Source organism: Leucoraja erinacea, chromosome 2 (genome assembly GCF_028641065.1).
Source record: "Leucoraja erinacea ecotype New England chromosome 2, Leri_hhj_1, whole genome shotgun sequence".
Lineage (NCBI taxonomy): Eukaryota > Metazoa > Chordata > Chondrichthyes > Rajiformes > Rajidae > Leucoraja > Leucoraja erinaceus.
The window spans coordinates 21,524,055-21,548,238 of NC_073378.1; the positions used below are offsets into that span (position 1 = coordinate 21,524,055).

Genomic DNA, 24,184 nt, shown 5'->3' on the forward strand with positions numbered 1-24,184 from the left:
CAGATGCAGTATAATGTGGATAAATGTGAGGTTATCCATTTTGGTGGCAAAAACAGGAAAAGCAGACTATTATCTAAATGGTGGCCGATTGGGAAAAGGGGGAGATGCAACGAGACCTGGGTGTCATGGTACACCAGTCATTGACGGTAGGCATGCAGGTGCAGCAGGCAGTAAAGAAAGCGAATGGTATGTTAGCTTTCATTGCGAAAGGATTTGAGTATAGGAGCAGGGAGGTTCTACTGCAGTTGTACAGGGTCTTGGTGAGACCACACCTGGAGTATTGCGTACAGTTTTGGTCTCCAAATCTGAGGAAGGACATTATTGCCATAGAGGGAGTGCAGAGACGGTTCACCAGACTGATTCCTGGGATATCAGGACTGGCTTATGAAGAAAGACTGGATAGACTTGGTTTATACTCTCTAGAATTTAGAAGATTGAGAGGGGATCTTATAGAAACTTACAAAATTCTTAAGGGGTTGGACAGGCTAGATGCAGGAAGATTGTTCCCGATGTGGGGGGGAAGTCCAGGACAAGGGGTCACAGCTTAAGGATAAGGGGGAAATCCTTTAAAACCGAGATGAGAAGAACTTTTTTCACACAGAGAGTGGTGAATATCTGGAACTCTCTGCCACAGAGGGTAGTTGAGGCCAGTTCATTGGCTATATTTAAGTGGGAGTTAGATGTGGCCCTTGTGGCTAAGGGGATCAGGGGGTATGGAGAGAAGGCAGGTACGGGATACTGAGTTGGATGATCAGCCATGATCATATTGAATGGCGGTGCAGGCTCGAAGGGCCGAATGGCCTACTCCTGCACCTAATTTCTATGTTTCTATGTTTTTCTTTCTCGCTGATGTGAAATGCTGAAATGAAATCAATTTCAGTAAATTCAATGAGTTACATTTCATCCACCAAAACCCATTCTGCACTCATGCCACCATCAGAATCCTGAATCTGTTGTCCTTTCAAACTGCAATGATTGTTGGTATCCTGTTGCTACAATCATTAAGATACATACTTCAGAATATCAAGTCACATTTATTTATATAGCACATTTAAAAAACAACTCTCATTGGCCAAAGTGCTTTACATTTGTTATAAGAATAGTATAAACAAACAAACTACATACATATATACATATAGCCCTCGCTCAGTGGACGTCAGGAAAGGCTTGGGAGTATAGATAAGTTTTTAGTCTTGACTTAAAGGAGTCGATGGAGGGGGCAGTTCTGATGGGAAGGGGGATGCTGTTCCACAGTCTAGGAGCTGCAACCGCAAAGGCACGGTCACCCCTAAGCTTAGGCCTAGACCGCGGGATATTCAGCAGCCCCAAGTCGGCTGATCTGAGGGACCTGGAGGTGGAGTGGTGGTAAGAAGACTTTTAATTTACTCAGAGAGTGGTGGCTGTGTGGAATGAGCTTCCAGTGAAGGTGGTGGAGGCAGGTTCGTTTTTATCATTTAAAAATAAATTGGATAGTTATATGGACGGGAAAGGTATGGAGAGTTATGGTCTGAGCGCAGGTATATGGGACTAGGGGAGAATACGTGTTCGGCACGGACTAGAAGGGTCAAGATGGCCTGTTCCCGTGCTGTAATTGTTATATGGTTATATGGTAATGTAGGAGGGGGCAATCCCATTGAGGGCTTTGTAGACATAGAGGAGGGTCTTGAAATGTATACGGAACTGCACAGGGAGCCAGTGGAGAGAGGCCAGGATCGGGGTGATGTGGTCCCTTTTTCGAGTGCCCATCAGGAGTCTCCCTGCGGCGTATAGTAAGGTATAGTAACTTTTTCTTGATTTCGACTGCATATATGGGAAACGGTGTTTTCCATTTTCACACTATTTTTCATTGCAGTAGGTAGTGAGTGGTATTGATTAGATACTTTATCTGGATTCATAATTTGCACATCCCTAGGCTCCACACTGAATCTGTAAGAGACACTCCAGAAACTAATCACAAAGCACAGCACAGTTTACCCTCCCGTGACTTAATGTTGGTTTGAGATCCTATTGTGCATGAATAGGAGTCATTGCAACTTGCTGTCTGAACAGTTGACTGCAACTTCATGAGGTGTGTCAATTTATTTACAAAAGAATAGGTACTGGCATTGTGAGCTAGCAACTCTGTATGGCTGAGAAATTGAATTCCAAGTAGCCATCTACATCTGAAGTTGAAGTTGAAAGACTGCAGTGGCCAGTTTTGTTTTGGGGCTGGAAAGTACTATTGCTGCTAGAAGATAGTCAGAATCTTCTGACAGGATATTTATAAATTTACTACAGATGAATTACATAGAAAATAGGTGCAGGAGTAGGTCATTCGATGCTTCGAGCCGGCACCTGTATTTATAAATACATTCCTGTATTTACATTGATAAATAAATTCCTGCATTGGTGGTAAAGCAAAGTTGCTTAGTTTTTGAGAAGCACCGAGAATAATTGTATATTATTCTTACCAATTTGTCATTTGGCATACAATTCTTCAAACGTCATGTGACCTATGTTATCAAAAACGCAAGAAAATATATATTTGAAATTTTGTAGAAAATTGTATTTAATACCTATTTGGTGTAGTTTAAAACTTGATTCTTTTTATATTATTTTGTGTACTTCAGCTTCCCTTTCTATGCTTTTCTCTTCTTGCTGTAGAAAAGGCAAAGCGTTATAGTAAACAGTCTCAGTCCACAGGTGTGGGTAGTATAAGTGCTGGAGATGAAAGGTCAGTGATGACAGAGGTTAATCCAACCTTCTCCAGCTACAGTGAAAATACCCTGGAAGTATCCGACGAAGGAGGTACATAGCTGCAATTTCAGTACTAACTCTGCACATCATTGCATGCAAAGCACCTAGATATACAGTACACTGTTATTAATGTATTGCATAATTTAGCCTAATTTGAGTAAATGTCTGGATTGGATTAAATAGTTCTGACTGAAGCTCATTGAATTGAAATTTTAGTTTGATTTAGTTTAATACAGATGCTGCCACTTCTGTTAAATATTTACAGTGCATTATATTTTAATTTTGATTAGGCAGATTTTGCTTTCCTTTGACTTCAATGGGAAGTAAAACAGGGGAAGTTCGCCTGACTTCATCACTTGCTCACTGGGCAGGTTTGGTTGAAGTTACACTGAATCAGTCAGTTCTTATTTTGTGCACAGTAGTCACACTTTTTTTAACTAACATAATGAGTAACAACCTGTTGTGTAGTAATATCAAAGTTTCTAGTATTGATTTTGATCTTTGTATTCTCAAATTACTCATGAAGTATCTGTCTGCCAATTGGGAACATGTGTGGAATAAGGCTAAGAAAAAAACATGTATGAATGGTTCCAAGAATGTGGGTGGAGATGGGAAATAAATGCTGACCTTGCATTACCTGTGGCTATGTGCTTGATGTTGTCATTTCGCTATTTAGCATTTTTAAGGCTTTGTTAACCTTTCTGAATCGAGATTCACACAAGTCATACAGTTTAACTAAGCACTTGCAACATAAAGTTGTTTGTGCTTTGCATCAATTTTTGCATTTTGTAACAAATTAGAGCTGCTAAAGGATTAAAGATTTGGACAAAGTGGTACAAGACTTAAACACTAGTGTGATCTGAAAGCTGCTGATTAACCAGTCACAGTGTAAAATCTAATTCAGAATGGCCAATACTGTTAAATTAGAAGCAGGAATAACAATGAAATGGAAATAAATGAAAGGGAAATTATCTCCGCGTTTGGACAACTTGATATACATTTATAAAAGCACCGGGGATTTTGAACAGGAAAAGGGGAACTAGCACCATTTGGAATGTATCTAAATAGTTGTTTTTCTCCCCCCCACCTTTTATTCTCCAATTGAATTGGCAAAGAAAAATAATTAAATACAGCTTACCATGTAGCAAGCCTATGTGTCAAACAAGGCAGGTTTATCTGCAGAACTGCTGTGCTATTCAGATAGAAAAGAAAGAAAAAAATATTTGTTCTGGTACAGAATCATGCATTAACTATAAAAACATGGGTTTTGTAGCAGCTCCGTATTTTTTGGTAAATATGATTGGCAGTCACCGAGGTACGTTGTTGAGTGGAGTGACAGCCGCCGGAAAGAAACTGTTCCTCGACCTGCTGGTTCGGCTACGGAGAGACCTGTAGCGCCTCCCGGATGGTAGGAGGGTAAACAGTCCATGGTTGGGGTGAGAGCAGTCCTTGGCGATGCTGAGCGCCCTCCGCAGACAGCGCTTGCTTTGGACAGACTCAATGGGGGGGAGCGCGTCCCCCGGTGATGCGTTGGGCAATTTTCACCACCCTCTGCATAGAAAAGTAAGAGAAAAAAAAATGTTTGTTCTGGTACAGAATCATGCATTAACTATAAAAAATGGGTTTTGTAGCAGCTCCGTATTTTTTGGTAAATGTTTTTCTCTCTGCGCCTTGTTCCGTGTTTATCTCTCACCCCTGCCCATCCCTCCCTCCCCTCCCCTCCCCCCCCCCCTCTCTCTGTTCCCCCCGCCTTCTCTCGCTCACCTCTCTCTCTCCCCCCCCCCCCCTCCCTCTCCCTCCCCCCCCCTCTCTCTCTCTCTCTCCCCCTCTCTCCCTCCCCTTCTCTCTCTCTCCTCCCCCTCCCTCTCTCTTCTCCTCCCGCTCCATCTCCCCCCTTCTCCCTCTCCCCCCCCAATCTCCCCCCTCCCCTAGGGGTCTATATACCACAGAATTCATTATGCTACTACCATCAGCAGTTGTATTATCAATGAAGATAAGTGAGCCAGCACCTTCAGCAGCCATACATGCCCAGGCCATAACACCCCCACCACCGTGTTTCACAGATGAGGTGGTACACTTTGGATCTTGGGCAGTTCCTTTTCTCCTCCATACTTTGCTCTTGCCATTGCTCTGATATAAGTAAATTTTCGTCTCATCTGTCCACAAGACCTTTTTCCAGAATTATGGTTGCTCTTTTAAGTACTTCTTGGCAAACTGTAACCTGACAATCCTATTTTTGCGGCTAACCAGTGGTTTGCACCTTGCAGTGTAGCCTCTGTATTTCTGATCATCTGCGGACAATGGCCATTGACAAATCCACTCCTGACTCCCGAAGACTGTTTCTGATCTGTCGGACAGGTGTTTGGGAATTTTTTTTAAATTTAAGAGAACTCTTCTGTCATCAGATGTGGAGGTCTTCCTTGGCCTGCTATTTCCTTTGAGATTAGTAAGCTCATCAGTGCTCTCTTTCTTCTTAATGATGTTCCAAACAGTTGATTTTGGCAAGCCTAACATTTGGCTGATGTCTCCAATAGTTTTATTCTTGTTTCTCAGTCACATAATGACTTCTTTCATTGGGACAACTTTGGTTCTCATGTTGATAAACAGTAATAAAGTTTCCAAAGGTGATGGACAGACTGGAGGAAAAACTAGGTGCTGAGAGCGCTCATATACCTGCATTAAGGAGGCAATTAAACACACATGAGCAATTACAAACACCGGTGAAGCCATGTGTCCCAAACATTATGGTGCCCTGAAATGGAGGGACTATGTATAAACACAGCTGTAATTTCTACATGGTGAAACCAAAATGTATAAAAATACCCGTTAATAAAATCTGACAATGTGCACTTTAACCACATGTGAATTTTTCTATTACAAATCTCAAATTGTGGAGTACAGTGGCAACTAAACAAATGATAGGTCTTTGTCATTCAAAAAATGGTACATTCTTGAGTGGCCAACTCAATCACCCGAACTGAACCCAATTGAGCAGGCCTTTTATATGCTGGAGAGAAAACTGAAGGGGACTAGCCCCCAAAACAAACATAAGCTAAAGATGGCTGCAATACTGGTCTGGCAGAGCATCATCAGAGAAGACACCCAGCAACTGGTGATGTCCATGAATCACAGATTTCAAGCAGTCATTGCATGCAAATGATATGCAACAAAAAACTAAATATGACGACTTTCATTTACATGACGTTGCTGTGTCCCAAACATATGGTGCCCTGTAATAGGGGGGGACTAAGTATAAACACTGCTGTAATTTCTACATGGTGAAACCAAACTGTGTAAAAATGGCCTTTATTAAAATCTGACAATGTGCACTTTAACCACATGTGATTTTTTTTCTATTACAAATCTAAAATTGTGGAGTACAGAGGCAAATAAACAAATGATAGGTCTTTGTCTGAAACATTATGGAGGGCACTGTACTCCTCTATAATGTCACCCCCTCAGCCTTCTATGGACCAGTTTTTTTTTCAACCTCTCCTTATAACTCAAACGCTTCTGACAACATCTGTTATATATGTGTAGGATGGAACTGCAGATGCGGTGTTTATACCGAAGATGTTAGACACAAAATGCTGGAATAACTCAGTGGGCCAAGCAGCATCCCTGCAGAAGACTGAAGAAGGCTACCGACCCAAAATATCATCTATTCGTTTTCTCCAGAGATGCTGCCTGACCCGCTGAGTTTCTCCAGCATTTTGGGTCTAACATCTGTTATATACATTGTTATGAACATTTAAGAATAGACAACACATTATCAAATAAAGGCTCTTGTTTATTGGATGAATCTTTGATATTTGATATTGATATGCACATTGTAAATTACCATTTATTTTTAATTTCTGATTTAGAGTGTCTAGATTTTTTTGGTAATATCAATTCAAAACATTAATAATGATCTGATTTCTTACAATACCATGTCTTGTTATTTGTCTGCTTACATAATTTGAGTGATTACTTCCTCCATGCAATTAATGAATATTGATGAAGAAACTAAGGAGTTGCAAGTCAGTTGTAAGTCTGGGTTGATACACCTGTGAACACAACGGATCCTTGCCTGGCAGCAACAAATTAAATACATAGAATGATGAGCTACTTTGTTAAAAGTCATGTCCAAATTTATAAACCAGTAATCAAGAAACCCACTAAAGAAAGCAGCCATAAGGATGATTCCAAAAATGAGAGGGTTTTTATGATAAAATGAGGAAAGTTCCCACCTCGCAAAGGGGTTACCCAAAAGATTATCTTACATGGCTTCACAAGACAAATGTAGGAATTACAAATAAAAGAGAACAATACTTTATACTGCAAATTATCTCATTCAACCTGCCACAATCTCCAGGTAAGAGTATTACCTCTTGGCAACAATCAAATATCAAGCATTAGTTTCCCGTTGTTTGGAGAAATGTACTGTTCACTGGACTAGATGTTGGATAGTTTGATAATATACATGATGAAAGGTTTGTATCTTTCAGGGGAGGTTGCAGATGGAAGTGCAGTTAGGAGAGACAATGGGATTACAAATTCTGTACAAAGAAGTCACTGAGCTGAAGATGAAATATTGTACGCTTCCACAGTTTCTATCGCATAATGAGCAAAGACTATTCCTAATTTAATTTAAGGATGTAAAAATTCTGTTCTGTACAGCATAAAGAAACACTGAAATTGTGCAGCACAATGAAATCAAACCAGATGGTCTTGGTGCCAGTAACATGGACTTTCAGGAGACTCCATGGGTAATGTGCAACACCTGTAATTTAAACGGGAATATTTCATGTGATACCTCTTTTAACCAGTAGATTACTGCAAAACATTGTTGTGCACCCTGGAGCACACTGATAGGAAGGATGGCAGGAACAGGCGTTTTGATCTTTGTGTGCCCCATCGGCGCGAGGCCTCACCGTTGTCAACGCCCCACGAGGGCTCCATTAGCCGCAACACCGACCTGGATTCCGACCCGCAAGACCCGGCTCCTCCGTCCGACCCGCGAGGCCCTGACCCGGGCTTCTATGCGGCGATCTGGAAGGCAATGAGACCGCGGTGCCCCGATACAGGCCTCCAGCCACATTCACAGTTCACGGCCACGGACTGTCAGGATGCCTTCCTGGCTTTTGCTCCCATTATCTGCTATTTTACTAAATATCATCATGCTCTTCTGTCTTTTTCACGGTGATATGTCTTGTACCTTCTAAGTACTGTAATATCACCAGCTTAGGCCATAACTGATGAACTGGCAAATCACCATGCATACGAACCACATCACTCACTAGTCCATGCAGCCTTTAGTTATGTGAAAGATTGGAGAGCTTGTTGTCCCTGGAGCAAAGGAAGGAAGATGAGTGGCATAGAAAAGTTAGATAGTGAAAATGTATTTTTCCTATGATAGGGGTGTCCTAAAACAAAAGGGCATTGTTTTAAAGTGAAAGGTAGAAGTTTTACAGGGGATGTAATGGGCTAATATTTCTACTCAGTGGTTGTACTCAGTGGTTCCTTGAAGGTGGAATCTCATATAGATAGGGTGGTAAAGAAAGCTTTTGGTATGCTAGCCTTTATAAATCAGAGCATTGAGTATAGAAGCTGGGATGTAATGTTAAAATTGTACAAGGCATTGGTGAGACCAAATCTGGAGTATGGTGTACAATTTTGGTCGCCCAATTATAGGAAGGATGTCAACAAAATAGAGAGAGTACAGAGGAGATTTACTAGAATGTTGCCTGGGTTTCAACAACTAAGTTACAGAGATAGGTTGAATAAGTTAGGTCTTTATTCTCTGGAGCGCAGAAGGTTAAGGGGGGACTTGATAGAGGTCTTTAAAATGATGAGAGGGATAGACAGAGTTGTTGTGGACAAGCTTTTCCCTTTGAGAATAGGGAAGATTCAAACAAGAGGACATGACTTCAGAATTAAGGGACAGAAGTTTAGGGATAACATGAGGGGGAACTTCTTTACTCAGAGAGTCGTAGCGGTGTGGAATGAGCTTCCAGTGGAAGTGGTGGAGGCAGGTTCGTTGGTATCATTTAAAAATAAATTGGATAGGCATATGGATGAGAAGGGAATGGAGGGTTATGGTATGAGTGCAGGCAGGTGGGACTAAGGGAAAAAAATTTGTGTCGGCACGGACTTGTAGGGCCGAGATGGCCTGTTTCCATGCTGTAATTGTTATATGGTTGTATGTAATGTGCAACTCGTTACCAGAGGAGGTCATGGAATCTGGTACAATGACCACATTTAAGAGATGTTTAGAGGAAAATGGTACTTTGGTTTTGGTCTTGATTAGTTTATGTAGATGTTTGACACATTGATTTTCCTGGCACCACGTGCTTTGGGAATTATATAAAATGTATGACATAGCAGTAGACCATTCAGCTCATTACATCTCTATCTTCTAGCACAGGGGTGGGGAACCTTTTCATGGTGGAATGCCGTTAGAAATATGTTTCCCAACAAACAACAGCAACAGTAATTAAGATATAACTTGAATGTTTATGCACAAATAAATCAAAGTCAGAAATCTCTGCAATAGCTTTACTGTCGCCAAGGTGAGAGAGAGAGACCAAATAATGATGTGCACAGGGCGTCCACAACAAAGGCTGGCACTATTCAGACTGATGATACAGAGAATTTACCCATATTTTTATACTCATAAACAGCCGTAAACCACATGGTTAGTAATTTTCCATAACATGAATAAAGGAACACAGTTTACAAGAAACATAATGAAGTTCCTTAGTTAGGTTAGGGAGGCAAGGGAGTGAGTAGCGAGGCAGGCACCTGCCAAAGCAAAAATAAGCCTTTATTGTTTGAAAACACACGGACTACAGGATGATAGCATTACAATGGAATGTCACAAGGACGAGAACGGCTCTTATCTATGTTCTCTCAGCTACAGCACTGCAAAAGCCAGTTTCACTATATGCTAACATCTTTAAAGCAGTTTTAAAGGTACAGTCCCCGATAGCTATAGGAATGAATTTTTCTATCAAATGCCACATTAAGTTAGCTGTAATCTAATAAGGCCGCATCCAAGAAACTTCAATTAGATATACTTCAAAATGTACATTATTTTGTTCAAATAGCCCTCATGACTTACCAATGTTTTAATTGTGGCCGTCAGTCGGGGAGGATTATTTTGTTGAATCTCCTTTTACTCTTTGGTATTTTAAATATGTTCATTTTAAGATAAAAATAAAATGAATAAAAGATGAACAAAAACATATTAATAATCATAAAAAGATTTGTTCTACAAAATTTGGATTCTTTCAAAAGGCCGCACTTAATGGCCTTGTAGACCGGCAAGTTCCCCACCACTGTTCTAGCATTAGGTCTGTGTCCTTGCAGGTCATGGACCTTCAAGTACACGTCAAAATGCTTTTTAAATCAGAGGAGGGTTTCCTGGCATTGAATTCTACACACCAAATCACACTCTGGGTGAAAATTCATTTCTCATTTCCTCTCTAACCCTTTTTTAATTACTTTATGCTTTTAAATTTACCGTCCGTGGCACAGACAGAAACTATGGACATCATCTCAAGACCCCAATGGAGTTTAGAGTCGGACAACGGATTGAATCCATGCAAATACACAATTAAATTGTGTTAAATTTGTGCTGAAATTGTAACACCTTATTTTAAACCTTGCCATTGTTTTTATGATCAATTAGCTGCTGTGCTTCCTGGAGCTTACCAGCAGATGCATTCTCCTCATTCACCAGGATATGGTTATATGCATCAGTCCAATGTATCCTCTGTGAGGCCACAACATTCTCTCCCTCATCAAATTAATATGGTAAGTGGCATTAATTATTAAAGAATAACCTTTACAATTTCATTTAGATTGATTACTAATATTTTTTCTTATATATCTTTGATTTTCTACTTGTTCTTTTCTTTACTTTCCAACCATGAGCATGCACCTCCCAACTAATGAGCATGCACCTCCCAACTCTTATTAAAAGATAAAATGATAGACTGTTTGTCTTGACATGTTGGAATTATGATTCCATGTTTGGATGGAAATGACCACTTGTTCAGATCACTTAAATTTGAAAAAAGAGAGGCTGAACAAATGCGGGCCCTCCCTGACTTACCTAAGATTTATGTTCCGTGAGTCAGATATTTGCAAGTCGGAATCACCAACTGTATCTGTTTCCATCAACTGTCCGAAATAAGTGTATAAAATCATCAGAGGAATAGATCGGATAGGTGCACAGAGTCTCTTGCCCAAAGTAGGTAAATCGAGGACCAGAAGACATAGGTTTAGGGTGAAGGGGAAAAGATTTAATAGGAATCTGAGGGGTAATTTTTTTTACACATATGGTGGTGGGTGTATGGGACAAGCTGCCTGATGAGGTCGTTCAGGCTGGGACTATCCCAATGTTTAAGAAACAATTAGACTGATACATGAATAGGACAGGTTTGGTGGGATGTGGACCAAACGCAGGCAGGTGGGACTGGTGTGCAGTAGCTGGGACATGTTGGCCATTGTGTGCAAGTTGGGCCAAAGTTTCCACACTATCACTCCATGACTATGACAAAGTCACTGAGAGTATTAATTGGAGTTCAGCAGAAATCACTCTCTGCATGATGGTCAAATCCATGTCCCTCTCCTCACTCAAACTGCTTGGCTAAAGATTGCTGTCTCAGCAGCGACCGGCTGTGACTCAGCAGCAGCTAACAGTTCAAAACCAATGTGTATTTAAAGCATTAATGCCAATGTAATATATTTAACTAAATTATGTAACACCATTATTGTAGTTTTGGATAGTTTGGATAGTAATTCATGAAAAATTCTATGGTATTGAATATGCCAAAGACTCCACATTTTGAATATACCACAAAAAAATATGTGGCTCTTTGGCGCAGCGGTGAGTTGCTGCCTTACAGCGTCAGAGACGTGTGTTCGATCCTGATTACCGGTGCTGTCTGTACGTTCTCCCCGTGATCTGTGTGGGTTTTCTCTGCGAGCCCATACTCCAAAAGATGACCAAGTTTGTAGGTTAATTGGCTTGTCCCTGGTGTTTGTAGGATAGTGTTAGTGTGCAGGGATCGGTGGTCACCGCAGAATCGGCCTGTCAGACATATCAACAACAAAAATGGGCATCATATCAGGCATAATTATCAATGCAATTCGCTTTTTGCATATAGCAATTAATTTTGTGCTGAATCTCAGTTGAAACAGCATGAACACTTTTTTTTCAAATATAAGCAATTTTGATCAACTACAACTTGTTAAAATAATTAAACATATTGCAGAGTTTACTATTTCTGAGCTGTTTGAAATGAACTATTGTATGATAACATCCATTAAACATGCTTTAATATACCAAAAAGTATATTCTATAAAGTGACCCATCACTCTTTGGAGACCCGGAATGTTATTTTGCACTTGGTGAAATTCTCACTTTTCTCCGCTGTTTGTGCAACATCCTAGACATGTTAATAGCACCCGCTAAAGGTCTTTGCTTCCTAAGGAAAAGATCACCATAAGAAAGATTCCTAGATTCATGAAGTAATGTATCAGTTCACTTTCAGAATTGTATTACACCTACACCTATTTATTAAGTCACCTGATATCAGCATGAATGGAGTTTTAAAGTTATATTGTTATTCTATGGAAAGGAATACTTCAACAATAGATGCTGTTTGTTCTCCATTACAACGGCCAGGCCTACAGATGCAGGAGAATTCAGTTAAAATGGAAAACAATTACTCATATAGTCAGCATGACGTGTAATTTATGTTATAATAGAAATACTGCTACGGTTTCATAACAATATCTCATCTCAAACTTCAGAAGCCTTTTATTGAAGACTGACATCAGAAGCGAAAGCATTTCTCAGAATCCATTATTCTACATATAAGACAGATAACTCTCACTTTATTTTCCTAATTTTACAATGAAAATTAATCTATTCATTGATGTTTTTGAGAAACCACACTTTGTAGTCGGGTGAATGTCTCCAATTCTGCGCCATGATATTATTCATGTAGTCGCTCAGACAGGTTTCATTAAAACAGTAGGGGACATTATTTTGGACCAGCTTGAGAATTCTTAAGAAGTGAAGGACTTCAAGAGAATCAAGTTGCTTCCTTGCCTCCTGGAGTCAGCAATAGATCTTCAGGTGCCATGACCCTTAAATGGATCAAACTTTATGCCATGTGTTTTCAATTCCTAACCCAACGACAATGCCCTCCATAATGTTTGGGACAAAGACCCATCATTCATTTATTTGCCTCAGTATTCCACAATTTGTAATAGAAAAAATATCACATTGTGTACATTGTCAGATTTTAATAAAGGCCATTTTTATACATTTTGGTTTCACCATGTAGAAATTACAGCAGTGCTTAATTACAGCAGTGTGGGAGAGCAACACACACTCTCACACACAACTGACACACACACACTGGCACACACAAGGTTTAAAGTGATATGTGCCAAATCGCGGATAAATGGGACTCGTTTAGATGAGGCATCTTGATGTGCATGTACAAGTTGTGATGAAGGGCCTGTTTCCATGCTGTAAGACTATGACACATTGTAGAAAGGGAGCAATTGGCGTTTCCAGGGGATGGATTCCAGAGGACCATGGGGTGATTTATGAACATGTTGGCAGGGCTGGAATTTTTTTTTCACTTTGAAGAAAGATTTGATAACTGGGATTATATTATCTGCAGCAACGGAGGTGAAGAAAATACTTAGTTGAGGTGAATAATATTATGAGAATATTATCTGTTTCGCTTAACAAAGAGTGTTGGAAGGAACTGCAGGTGCTGGTTTAAACTGCAGATAGACACAAAAAGCTGGAATAATTCAGCGGGACAGGCAGCATCTCTGGAGAGAAAGAATGGGTGATGTTTCGGGTCGAGACTATCAGACTGATGAGGTTGATGAGATTATTTTTGTCTTGTTTCTATAGTCAAGGGGTAAGGTTGATTAATTTATTTGTGCAGAACAGTGATGGAAGTCCGACTCCTCTTGTTTCTATTTTTTATGTTTTCTCTCTCTCTCCCTCTCCCTCTCCCTCTCCCTCTCCCTCTCTGTCTCTCTCGTGTCTCTGTCTCTCTCGTGTCTCTTTCTCTCAGTTGAAGTTGAAAGACACCACTTACTGAAAATGGTTGCATGAAGTTGAAAGGCACTACTTACTGCAAATGGTGGCTTGGGAGCTTTGGCTTGAAGTTGAAAGGCGCCATTACTGCAAATGGTGGCTTGGGTGCATTGGCTTGAAGTTGAAAATCACTACTTACTACAAATTGTGGCTTGAAGTTGAAAGGCACTACTTACTGCAAATGGTGGCTTGGGTGCTTTGGCTTGCAGTTGAAAGGCAGTACTTACTGCAAATGGTAGCTTGGGTGCAATGGAGTGAAGTTGAAAGGCATTACTTACTGCAAATGGTGGCATGAAGTTGAAAGGCACTACTTACTGCAAGTGGTGGCTTGGGAGCTACTGCCTGCAAATGATGGCTTGGGTGTGGCTTGAAGTTGAAAGACACGACTTACTGCAAATGGTGGCTTGGTTGCTTTGGCTTAAAGTTGAAAGGCACTAATTACTGCAAATGATGGCTTGGGTGTGGCTTGAAGTTGAAAGGCACTACTCAAAGTCAGTCGCGAGCAAGGCCTCCAACTCCATGATGTTAGGTCACAGATTGATCGGAGATACAACTCGGAAAACAATCGCATCTCTGTCAAGGTATGAGAATGAAAAAAGGTTCCCCCTACCTTCTTCCCCCACCCGTCACATCGAACAAACCAGAGAACTTTAACACAAACTTTTAAAACTCACCAAAAAAAAAAAAAAAAGACGAAAGGACAGACAGACTGTTGGCAATCCATCTTATTTTGAGATGCTGTCTGATCCACAGTTACTCCAGCATTTAGTGTCTTTTTTTATTGAGCCAACATTTGCAGTACCTAGTTCCCTTTCTTCTGACTTTAGTCTAAAGAAGGGTCTTGACCCAAAGCGTCACCCATTTCTTCTCTCCACAGGTGCTGCCTGTCCCGCTGAGTTACTCCAGCATGTTGTGTCTATTTGCTGTACCTTGTTCCCGTATTTCCTTTTCTCTTTAAAGGAATGCACTTATTTTTAAGATTTAAAGTACAAAAATAAATCTGCTAAATATTAAGACAATTTTATCTCTTAAAATATAAAATATATATTTAGATATCTAAACTGTGCTGTGATTAAATTACTATAACCTATTTCAATCTCACATTTTCATCAACTCTCTCCTCCCTCCTTTACAAATTCCTTTTATCTATTCCTTTTCTCCAAAGATGTTGTCTGACCCGCTGAGTTACTCCAGCTTTTTGTGTCTAACTTCCCAAATTCTACCATCCATTTGCACACCACGAGCAGGCTGCCTACCAATCGGCATATCTGTGAGATGTGGGATGAACTAGGGACTGCCCAGAGAAAAAGCCCACACGATCACAGAGAGAACATGGAAACTCCACACAAACAGCACTTTTTATTTATTTATTATTTTCCGGAAAGGTTTTTTTATTAGATTTTTAAACATATGTACTATTTACAAGGGAAGGTAGAAAGCTCAAACAATTTAAAAAACACTTAAACAAAATTATCAAATTAAAATATTAACATTTTAATCGATAATATATTCAACCTCCTGCGGTGCCCATCGTTCACAGAAGGCCTCCACAGTCCCCGTGGAAACAGTGTGTTTCCTCTCTAGGGACACGCGGGCACGGACGTAACCCCTCAAAAGGGGCAGGCAGCCGACCGCTGTGCGGCCGTCGACTGCCCGCTGCCTGGACCCACGAATGGCCATCTTGGCCAGGCCACACAAACAGCACTGGGAGTCGGGATTGAACCAGGGTCAATGGAGCTTTGAGGCAATAGCACCAGTAGCTGTGCCACATTGCCAACATATTTTCCTTAATCAAAGGGGTCAAAACGAAGAAACATAGATTTAATGTGGTGGAAGGATGAGGAAACATAGATTTAATGTGGTGGAAGGATGAGGAAAAGATCATTCATCCAAAGGGCACAATTATAATGCACTTGAAAACTTGAGGGTTGCACAGCTATGGACTTGGCGCTGGAAATTGAGATCAAGCTGAATAGCTCATTTCAGACTGTTGTGGTTGCCTTGGGCTGAAGGCCTCTTTCTGCACCACAAATGTTCGATGATATTGTGACTAGTGTTTGCTAACCTTATACTCATTCAGTTTATTCAGCTCAATTTACAATTATGATGAAGCTGCTGCTGCTGCTTTTGATGTGACAATGTTGTTTTGTTTTTTTTAGTTATTAGATTCAGTCGTGATTTATTGAAATGTAGAGAGATTTACCAAGGAGCATTTCATGTTCCAGCCTTTGATGAAGTAAACGTCATAATACTGTTCTCTGCTGTAGTGGAAAAATAAATACAAGGAACGGATCTATCTTTTTATTTTGGTTATTTTGTAGATTAACATTTTTTTTGGTATATTAACAAATGCCTCTGTAAATCAAACTGCATCCATTAGTTCCATGTGTAAGAAGGAACTGCAGATGCTGGAAAATCGAAGGTAGACAAAAATGCTGGAGAAACTCAGCGGGTAAAGCTCCCCCCTTGACTCCATTCAAGGGCCCAAGCAGTCGTTCCAGGTGTAACAGAGGTTCACCTGCACCTCCTCCAACCTCATCTATTGCATCCGCAGCTCTAGGTGCAGGCTGATCTCCATCGGTGAGACCAAGCGTAGGCTTGGCGATCGTTTCGCCGAACACCTCCGCTCAGTCCGCATTAACCAACCTGATCTCCCGGTGGCTCAGCACTTCAACTCCCCCTCCCATTCCGAACCCGACCTTTCTGTCCTGGGCCTCCTCCATGGCCAAAGTGAGCTCCACCGGAAATTGGAGGAGCAGCACCTCATATTTCACTTGGGCAGTTTATACCCCAGCGGCATGAACATTGACTTCACCAATTTCCAGTAGCCCTTATTGTCTCCTCCCCTTCTCAGCTCTCCCTCAGCCCTCTGGCTCCTCCTCTGCCTTTCTTCTTCTCTCCCCCCCTACCACCCTACATCAGTCTGAAGAAGGATTTCGGCCCGAAACGTTGCCTGTTTCCTTCGCTCCATAGATGCTGCCGCACCCGCTGAGTTTCTCCAGCATTTTTGTGTACCTTCCACTAGGCCTATTGTAGTCATCCTATTCACTACAACTGCAAAGAGCTGCCACAGTGATAGATACTATTTTCTTTGTTTTAAAAGAACTGAAGTATGGTTTCACAGTGAATGTAAAGATGTGACTAACTGAACATAAAATAGTTATCATAAGTCCCAGTGCTGGGACCCCAGCTATTTACAATATATATTAATGATCTGGATGAGGGAATTGAAGGCAATATCTCCAAGTTTACGGATGACACTAAGCTGGGGGGCAGTGTTAGCTGTGAGGAGGATGCTAGGAGACTGCAAGGTGACTTGGATAGGCTGGGTGAGTGGGCAAATGTTTGGCAGATGCAGTATAATGTGGATAAATGTGAGGTTATCCATTTTGGTGGCAAAAACGGGAAAGCAGAGTATTATCTAAATGGTGGCCGACTGGGAAAGGGGGAGATGCAGCGAGACCTGGGTGCCATGGTACACCAGTCATTGAAGGTAGGCATGCAGGTGCAGCAGGCAGTAAAGAAAGTGAATGGTATGTTAGCTTTCATTGCAAAAGGATTTGAGTATAGGAGCAGGGAGGTTCTACTGCAGTTGTACAGGGTCTTGGTGAGACCACACCTGGAGTATTGCGTACAGTTTTGGTCTCCAAATCTGAGGAAGGACATTATTGCCATAGAGGGAGTGCAGAGACGGTTCACCAGACTGATTCCTGGGATGTCAGGACTGTCTTATGAAGAAAGACTGGATAGACTTGGTTTATACTCTCTCGAATTTAGGAGATTGAGAGGGGATCTTATAGAAACTTACAAAATTCTTAAGGGGTTGGACAGGCTAGATGCAGGAAGATTGTTCCCGATGTTAGGGAAGTCCAGGACAAGGGGTCACAGCTTAAGGATAAGGGGGAAATCCTTTAAAACCGAGATGAGAAGAACTTTTTTTCACACAGAGAGTGGTGAATCTCTGGAACTCTCTGCCACAGACGGTAGTTGAGGCCAGTTCATTGGCTATATTTAAGAGGGAGTTAAATGTGGCCCTTGTGGCTAAGGGGATTATGGGGTATGGAGAGAAGGCAGGTACGGGATACTGAGTTGGATGATCAGCCATGATCATATTGAATGGTGGTGCAGGCTCGAAGGGCCGAATGGCCTACTCCTGCACCTAATTTCTATGTTTCTATGTTTATCCATTTGATAGAGTTCTCACAAATGTTCTTATTAGGGTGGTAGATGTTTGCTTTATCCATATATCAAAGAAGAGATTCCTGTTGAAGGGACTGTTCCCTTTGAGACACTCTGTTCTGCTGTTCTGTCCCTACCAATCATTCCTCATGACACCTTTCCATACAAAGGCAGGAAATGCAACACCTGTCCTTTCACCTATTCCCTTTTTACCATTCAGCACCCTAGACAGTTCTCCCAAGTAAATCACCAATTAATGTGCTCTCCTTCCACTTTAGTGTACTGCAGTATGTGTTCACAGTGAGAATCAGATTGGGTGATCACTTTGTTGAGCACCTGTATTCATGCAAGAATGGCGCTAAGCATCTGGTTGCCTGTCACTTGAATTTATCATCCCATTCCCATTTAACCTTTCCGTCTGAGGCCTCTTCACCCATTATAATGACTCCATCCTATCCCCCTTGGTCAAATCCCTTCCCACCTATGTTCCAGACACCTCAGACACTCTCCGCCGCCTCCACGCATTCCACTCTCTAGGCCCCCACCCCCTCATCTTCACCATGGATGTCCAGTCACTCTACACCTCCATCCCCCACCAGGATGGCCTCAAAGCCCTCCGGTTCTTCCTCGACCAGAGGAGCAACCTATACCCAGCCACTGACACTCTCCTCCACCTAGCGGAGTTGGTCCTTACCCTCAACAACTTTACATTTAACTCCTCCCATTTCCTCCAAACACAAGGCGTAGCTATGGGCACACGCATGGGCCCCAGCTATGCCTGCCTCTTTGTCGGGTACGTTGAACAATCCTTGTTCAATACATACCAGGACCCCATCCCCGACCTCTACCTCCGTTACATTGACGACTGCTTTGGGGCCACCTCCTGCACCTACACACAACTGACTGACTTCATCCACTTCACCACCAACTTCCATCCGGCACTCAAATACACCTGGACCATTTCCGACACTTCCCTACCATTCCTTGACCTCACCATCTCCATCGCAGGGGACAGACTTCTGACCGACATACACTACAAACCAACTGACTTACATGGCTATCTGGACTACACGTCTTCCCACCCTGCCCCCTGTAAAGACTCTATCCCCTACTCCCAATTCCTCCGCCTACGCTGCATCTGTTCCCAGGATGAGACATTCTATACCAGGGCATCGGAAATGTCCTCGTTCTTCAGGGAACAGGGATTCCCCTCCGCCACCATAGATAAGGCTTGCACCAGGGTCTCATTCATACCCCGCAACACTGCTCTCTCTCCCCATCCCCGCACTCGCAACAAGGGCGGAGTCCCCCTGGTCCACACCTTTCACCCCACCAGCCGACAAATACAACACATAATCCTCCGCCATTTCCGCCACCTCCAACGTGACCCCACCACTCACCACATCTTCCCATCTCCCCCCCCCCATGTCTGCCTTCCGCAAAGACCGCTCCCTCCACAACTCCCTTGTTAATTCTTCCCTTCCCTCCCGTACCGCCCCCTCCCCGGGCACTTTCTGTTGCAACCGCAAGAAATGCAACACCTGTCCCTTCACCTCCCCCCTCGACTCCATTCAAGGTCCCAAGCAGTCGTTCCAGGTGCGACAAAGGTTCACCTGTATCTCCTCCAACCTCATCTACTGCATCCGCTGCTCTAGATGTCAGCTGATCTACATCGAGGAGACTAAGCGGCAGTTGGGCGATCATTTCGCCGAACACCTCCGCTCAGTCCGCAATAACCTACCTGAACTCCCGGTGGCTCAGCACTTCAACTCCCCCTCCCATTCCTAATCCGACCTCTCTGTCCTGGGTCTCCTCCATTGCCAGAGTGAGCAACACCAGAAATTGGAGGAACAGCACCTCGTATTCCGCCTGGGCAGCTTGCGTCCGGATGGCATGAATGTTGAATTCTCCCAATTTTGCTAGCCCTTGCTGTCTCCTCCCCTTCCTTAACCCTCGAGCTGTCTCCTCCCATCCCCCTGCCCTCGGGCTCCTCCTCCTCCCCTTTTCCTTCCTTCTCCCCTCCCACCCCCCATCAGTCTGAAGAAGGGTTTCGGCCCGAAACATCGCCTATTTTCTTCGCTCCATAAATGCTGCTGCACCCGCTGAGTTTCTCCAGCAATTTTGTGTACCTTCGATCTTCCAGCATCTGCAGTTCCTTCTTGAACACAAAGGTTTGAGGAATCTGGGCATATTGCAACCTTCTGGATGGAATATCAAATTATACAATTTTAGGAACTCGATTTCTTGCTTCAAACAAAACTGCCTATCTTTACTCTGATATTGGCTCTAGTTTTTCTCTCTCCATTAAGTCATAGTATCATAGAATTATTGAGTTATAAGGCACAGAGATTGGTACTTCAGCCCACTATCAGCACATCTCTATACTTATCCCAATTACCACCACTTGACCCATTGCCTTCTGTGCCTTAGTGATGCAAGTGTTCATTTAGGTTAATTTAAAATGTTGTTTAAATTCTTCATTTTAAATTCTTCCTCTGACTCCTCGGTGAAAAAATCTTCTTCTGGACTTCAATGAGCATTTCTCCTCTGTTTTTTACTATGGGGACAAACATGAACACTGCGGAACCTGGGTCAGTTAATGGAGATGTCTTGAGGACAGTCCGTTTTATGGTTAACCATATAACAATTACAGCACGGAAACAGGCCATCTCGACCCTTCTAGTCCGTGCCGAACACATAATCTCCCCTAGTCCCATATACCTGCGCTCAGACCAAAACCCTCCATTCCCTTCCCATCCATATAACTATCCAATTTATTTTTAAGTTATAAAAAAACGAACCTGCCTCCACCACCTTCACTGGAAGCTCATTCCACACAGCTACCACTCTCTGAGTAAAGAAGTTCCCCCTCATGTTACCCCTAAACTTCAGTCCCTTAATTCTCAAGTCATGTCCCCTTGTTTGAATCTTCCATACTCTCAGTGGGAAAAGCTTTTCCACGTCAACTCTGTCTACCCCTCTCATCATTTAAAAAACTTCTATCAAGTCCCCCCATAACCTTCTGCGCTCCAAAGAATAAAGCCCTAACTTGTTCAACCTTTCTCTGTAAGTTCAACCTTTGTTCAACCTTTCTCTGGTTGAGTTGCTGGTGGACATCCTAAGGTGTATGAAGGGAGATAGGGTCTGATCAGGTGAATCTGAGGACACTGGGGGGGAGCTAGGGAATACACTGTTAAGGTGTCGAAAGACTGGAATTAGGGATGCTATGTTACAGTTGTATAAGATGTTGGTGAGGTTGCAGGTGGAGTGTTGTGTTTGGTTGGGTCACCCTGTTATGGGAAGAATTCTGTTAAGCTGGAAAGAGCGCCGAGAAGATTTACAAGGATGTTGCCAGGACTTGAACTATGTGGAGAAGCTGAGCTGAGCTATGCCTGAGCTATGGGAGAAGCTGGGCAGGCTAGGACTATTCCTTGTAGGGCAGGAGGCTGAGGGGTGATATTATAGAGGTGCATAACACTGTCCTGTTACAACCCGTTTCTGGATGGGATAAATCAAGTTCTGCACATTCTAACATAACTCAGTTTGTCAATTTGCTAATACCAGTTTCCTGGTTTAACTTAACATGTAACTGATGGGGAAATTTTCTACTTAAATAAAATACTTATGGAAAAAAATGACTTCATTTGGAATAATTTCACACCAGTATATAATATGTAATTCCTGTAAAATAAAATGCTGTGTTGTAGCCAACACAAACTATAATTATAAATATGTTTTTTCTATGGGTTCCGCCTGCACATGTAAATGCAATTATAGTAAGTAGACCACTATTGTGTGTAAAACATTGTGTAAAACATTGTGTAAAATGTTTTAACTATTATTTATGTATTTTAAACCTTTTGCAATACTCACTAATTACTGACGTTGAATCGTTCCCTCATAATATTACCACATTTGTTTCCACAAGTCCATATTAGACATTATTTCTGTCATTTGGGGGGGGGGGGGGGGGGGGGGGGACGGGAGGGGGGGGTGAAGCTGCTTCAAATCAGCCTAAATCATTTTGACGTCAGTCCGATAGCGGCTGAGTCGGCTGTGTAGAGGATGAGTCCTTCATTTAGCAAATGTTCACTACACAAGATACTTGTCTTTTCGTTACAGAGGACATACCGAGCAATGTACGATTACACTGCTGCTGATGAGGATGAGGTTTCCTTCAAGGATGGCGATTATATCATCAATGTACAAGCAATCGATGAGGGGTGGATGTACGGCACTGTGCAGAGAACAGGAAGAACTGGAATGCTTCCAGCAAACTATGTAGAACCTCTTCACTGAATCCTGATTCTCACCATTTGTGCTTAAGCCTTTATTTTTATTACACTAAATGGTAATTAAATATCAAAAGGGAAAGATAACTGTTAAGTATATTAAAATCCTATTTACTATCTGAATAGCTTTTCATTATTGTATTAATAATGTAGACTTTCTAAGAAACTCTTCTTCCTACTGACTAATCGTATTGTTCCGAAGGAAAGCTCTCATTACCACTGTTTCCTGCAGTCAGTAAGGCTTTTAATAATGTTGATGTATCAACATTGATTATGCTAATCTTTAACAGTAAAACAGAAACTTTCAGCGGATGTGTTTGTGTTACAGGTTGTGATCAGTTTTGATCATAACACACTCTACCACAAATATATAATAATGACTGTGTAAGGCTTAACTTTAGTTGCTTTATAGTATTTGCAGATTCTTGTGTTTGCAAAGTGTTTTAAGTTTTAAAAAATCCATCGTGATGATAATGTGTGTTACAAATGATTGTGGGCTAATTCTGGAGAGATTTAATACTAACATGCATATTTGTATTTTGCCTGTGAGATGCACAAAGGTTACTAATGTCAAATGCATAACATGAAGTATTTCCTTAGTGGAACTTTGTCTGTCTTCCTATGCACTGTGGATATCTCAAGCACTTTCTTCACATTGAAATGAATTATCTGTGTATAGGTTGCTTGATAATATTTAATTTCAGGTGATTTTTTTTTTGCCTTTTCAGATTTTGGAGTAATTTGGGTTATTAGAAATTGAGATTCCATTGGATGAATGTCTGGGTTTGTTTGGTTTAACTTTGCTTAATTTGGTTATTGGTTTTGCATGCTCTGTCTGCACTGTCTTGATAGTCAATAATCCAGTTTATTGAATTGGTTATAAGGTAGCTCTCAATACTTTTATCCTGGCAAATGAACAATTCTGTATTACTGGTATAACAATGTGGTGACTAGTGCCACAAAGGACTTAATAAAGATATTGTAGTATGTTCATTCTTTTGATTAATGGTCAATATTTTTTTCAAAGCAATACAACTATTTTCCTTTACATATACACATCAAAAATATTTTAAAAATAACTAATATTATGCCATTTAGAAAATCATATTCATGTTATTCTATCATCTGGTTAGAGGATTTTTTATTTACACAGAGAGGGCAGGCAGGATGATCCAATTTATTCCCAGCGGCATGTGTCATTGTTGAAACTACTTTGGTTCTAGGAGTGACCTTGAATCTATTTTCCAGTCCACCACGTGATTCTTTACCTCAGTTAGCTCACCATTAAAAAAGGCTGCTTTTGTATTTTGTCATCAGATGTTCTTTTGACATGTTCTGTCCTGCTGATCTGTGAGTCATTCAACAATGTGTGGATGCTGGGGAGGATTTTCCGGGACAGAATGTGGGTCTTGTCCTGTGTCTTGATGTGAAGTATTCTGTGCAAACAGGTCAGGTGTAAGTGGTTAGGCTGTCTTGCATATCTGCTGTACCTTGTCCTTGTCTCTCCAGCATAGAGTAAAGGGCCTGTCCCACGAGCATGCGACTGCATGCGGCAAGCGTGACCTGACGTGGTCGCTTGAGCCGTAATGCCTCTCACTTCGATCGCCAGAGCCGTATGGAGTTGTGCGGAGCTGGTCCTGACATCGCGCGGGGCTCTGAAAAACTGAACGTGTTCAAAAATTCCGCGCGGCAACGGCCTGCCGGCCCGCAGTCGCCTCAATGCCGGACGCACCGCCTCGACGGGCATACGCAGTGTCTCGACGCCGTACGCACCGCCTCGACGGGTATACGCAGTGTCTCGACGCCGTACGCAGCGTCTTGACGCCGTACGTCACGCGCAAACTTCCCACAGACG

The 24,184-nt window shown here is 42.0% G+C and overlaps 1 protein-coding gene across 1 annotated transcript in view; it reads left to right on the forward strand.

Annotated features, from left to right (window-relative positions):
* LOC129707575 (nebulette-like) overlaps window positions 1-23,323 on the forward strand; it is a 302,307-nt gene extending 278,984 nt beyond the window's left edge. The window contains 3 exon segments of the mRNA XM_055652726.1: window positions 2,644-2,787; window positions 10,412-10,536; window positions 22,160-23,323. Coding sequence (XP_055508701.1) covers window positions 2,644-2,787; window positions 10,412-10,536; window positions 22,160-22,336 — 446 coding nt within the window. The 3' untranslated portion in view covers window positions 22,337-23,323.
* Window positions 23,324-24,184: the final 861 nt, after the last annotated feature.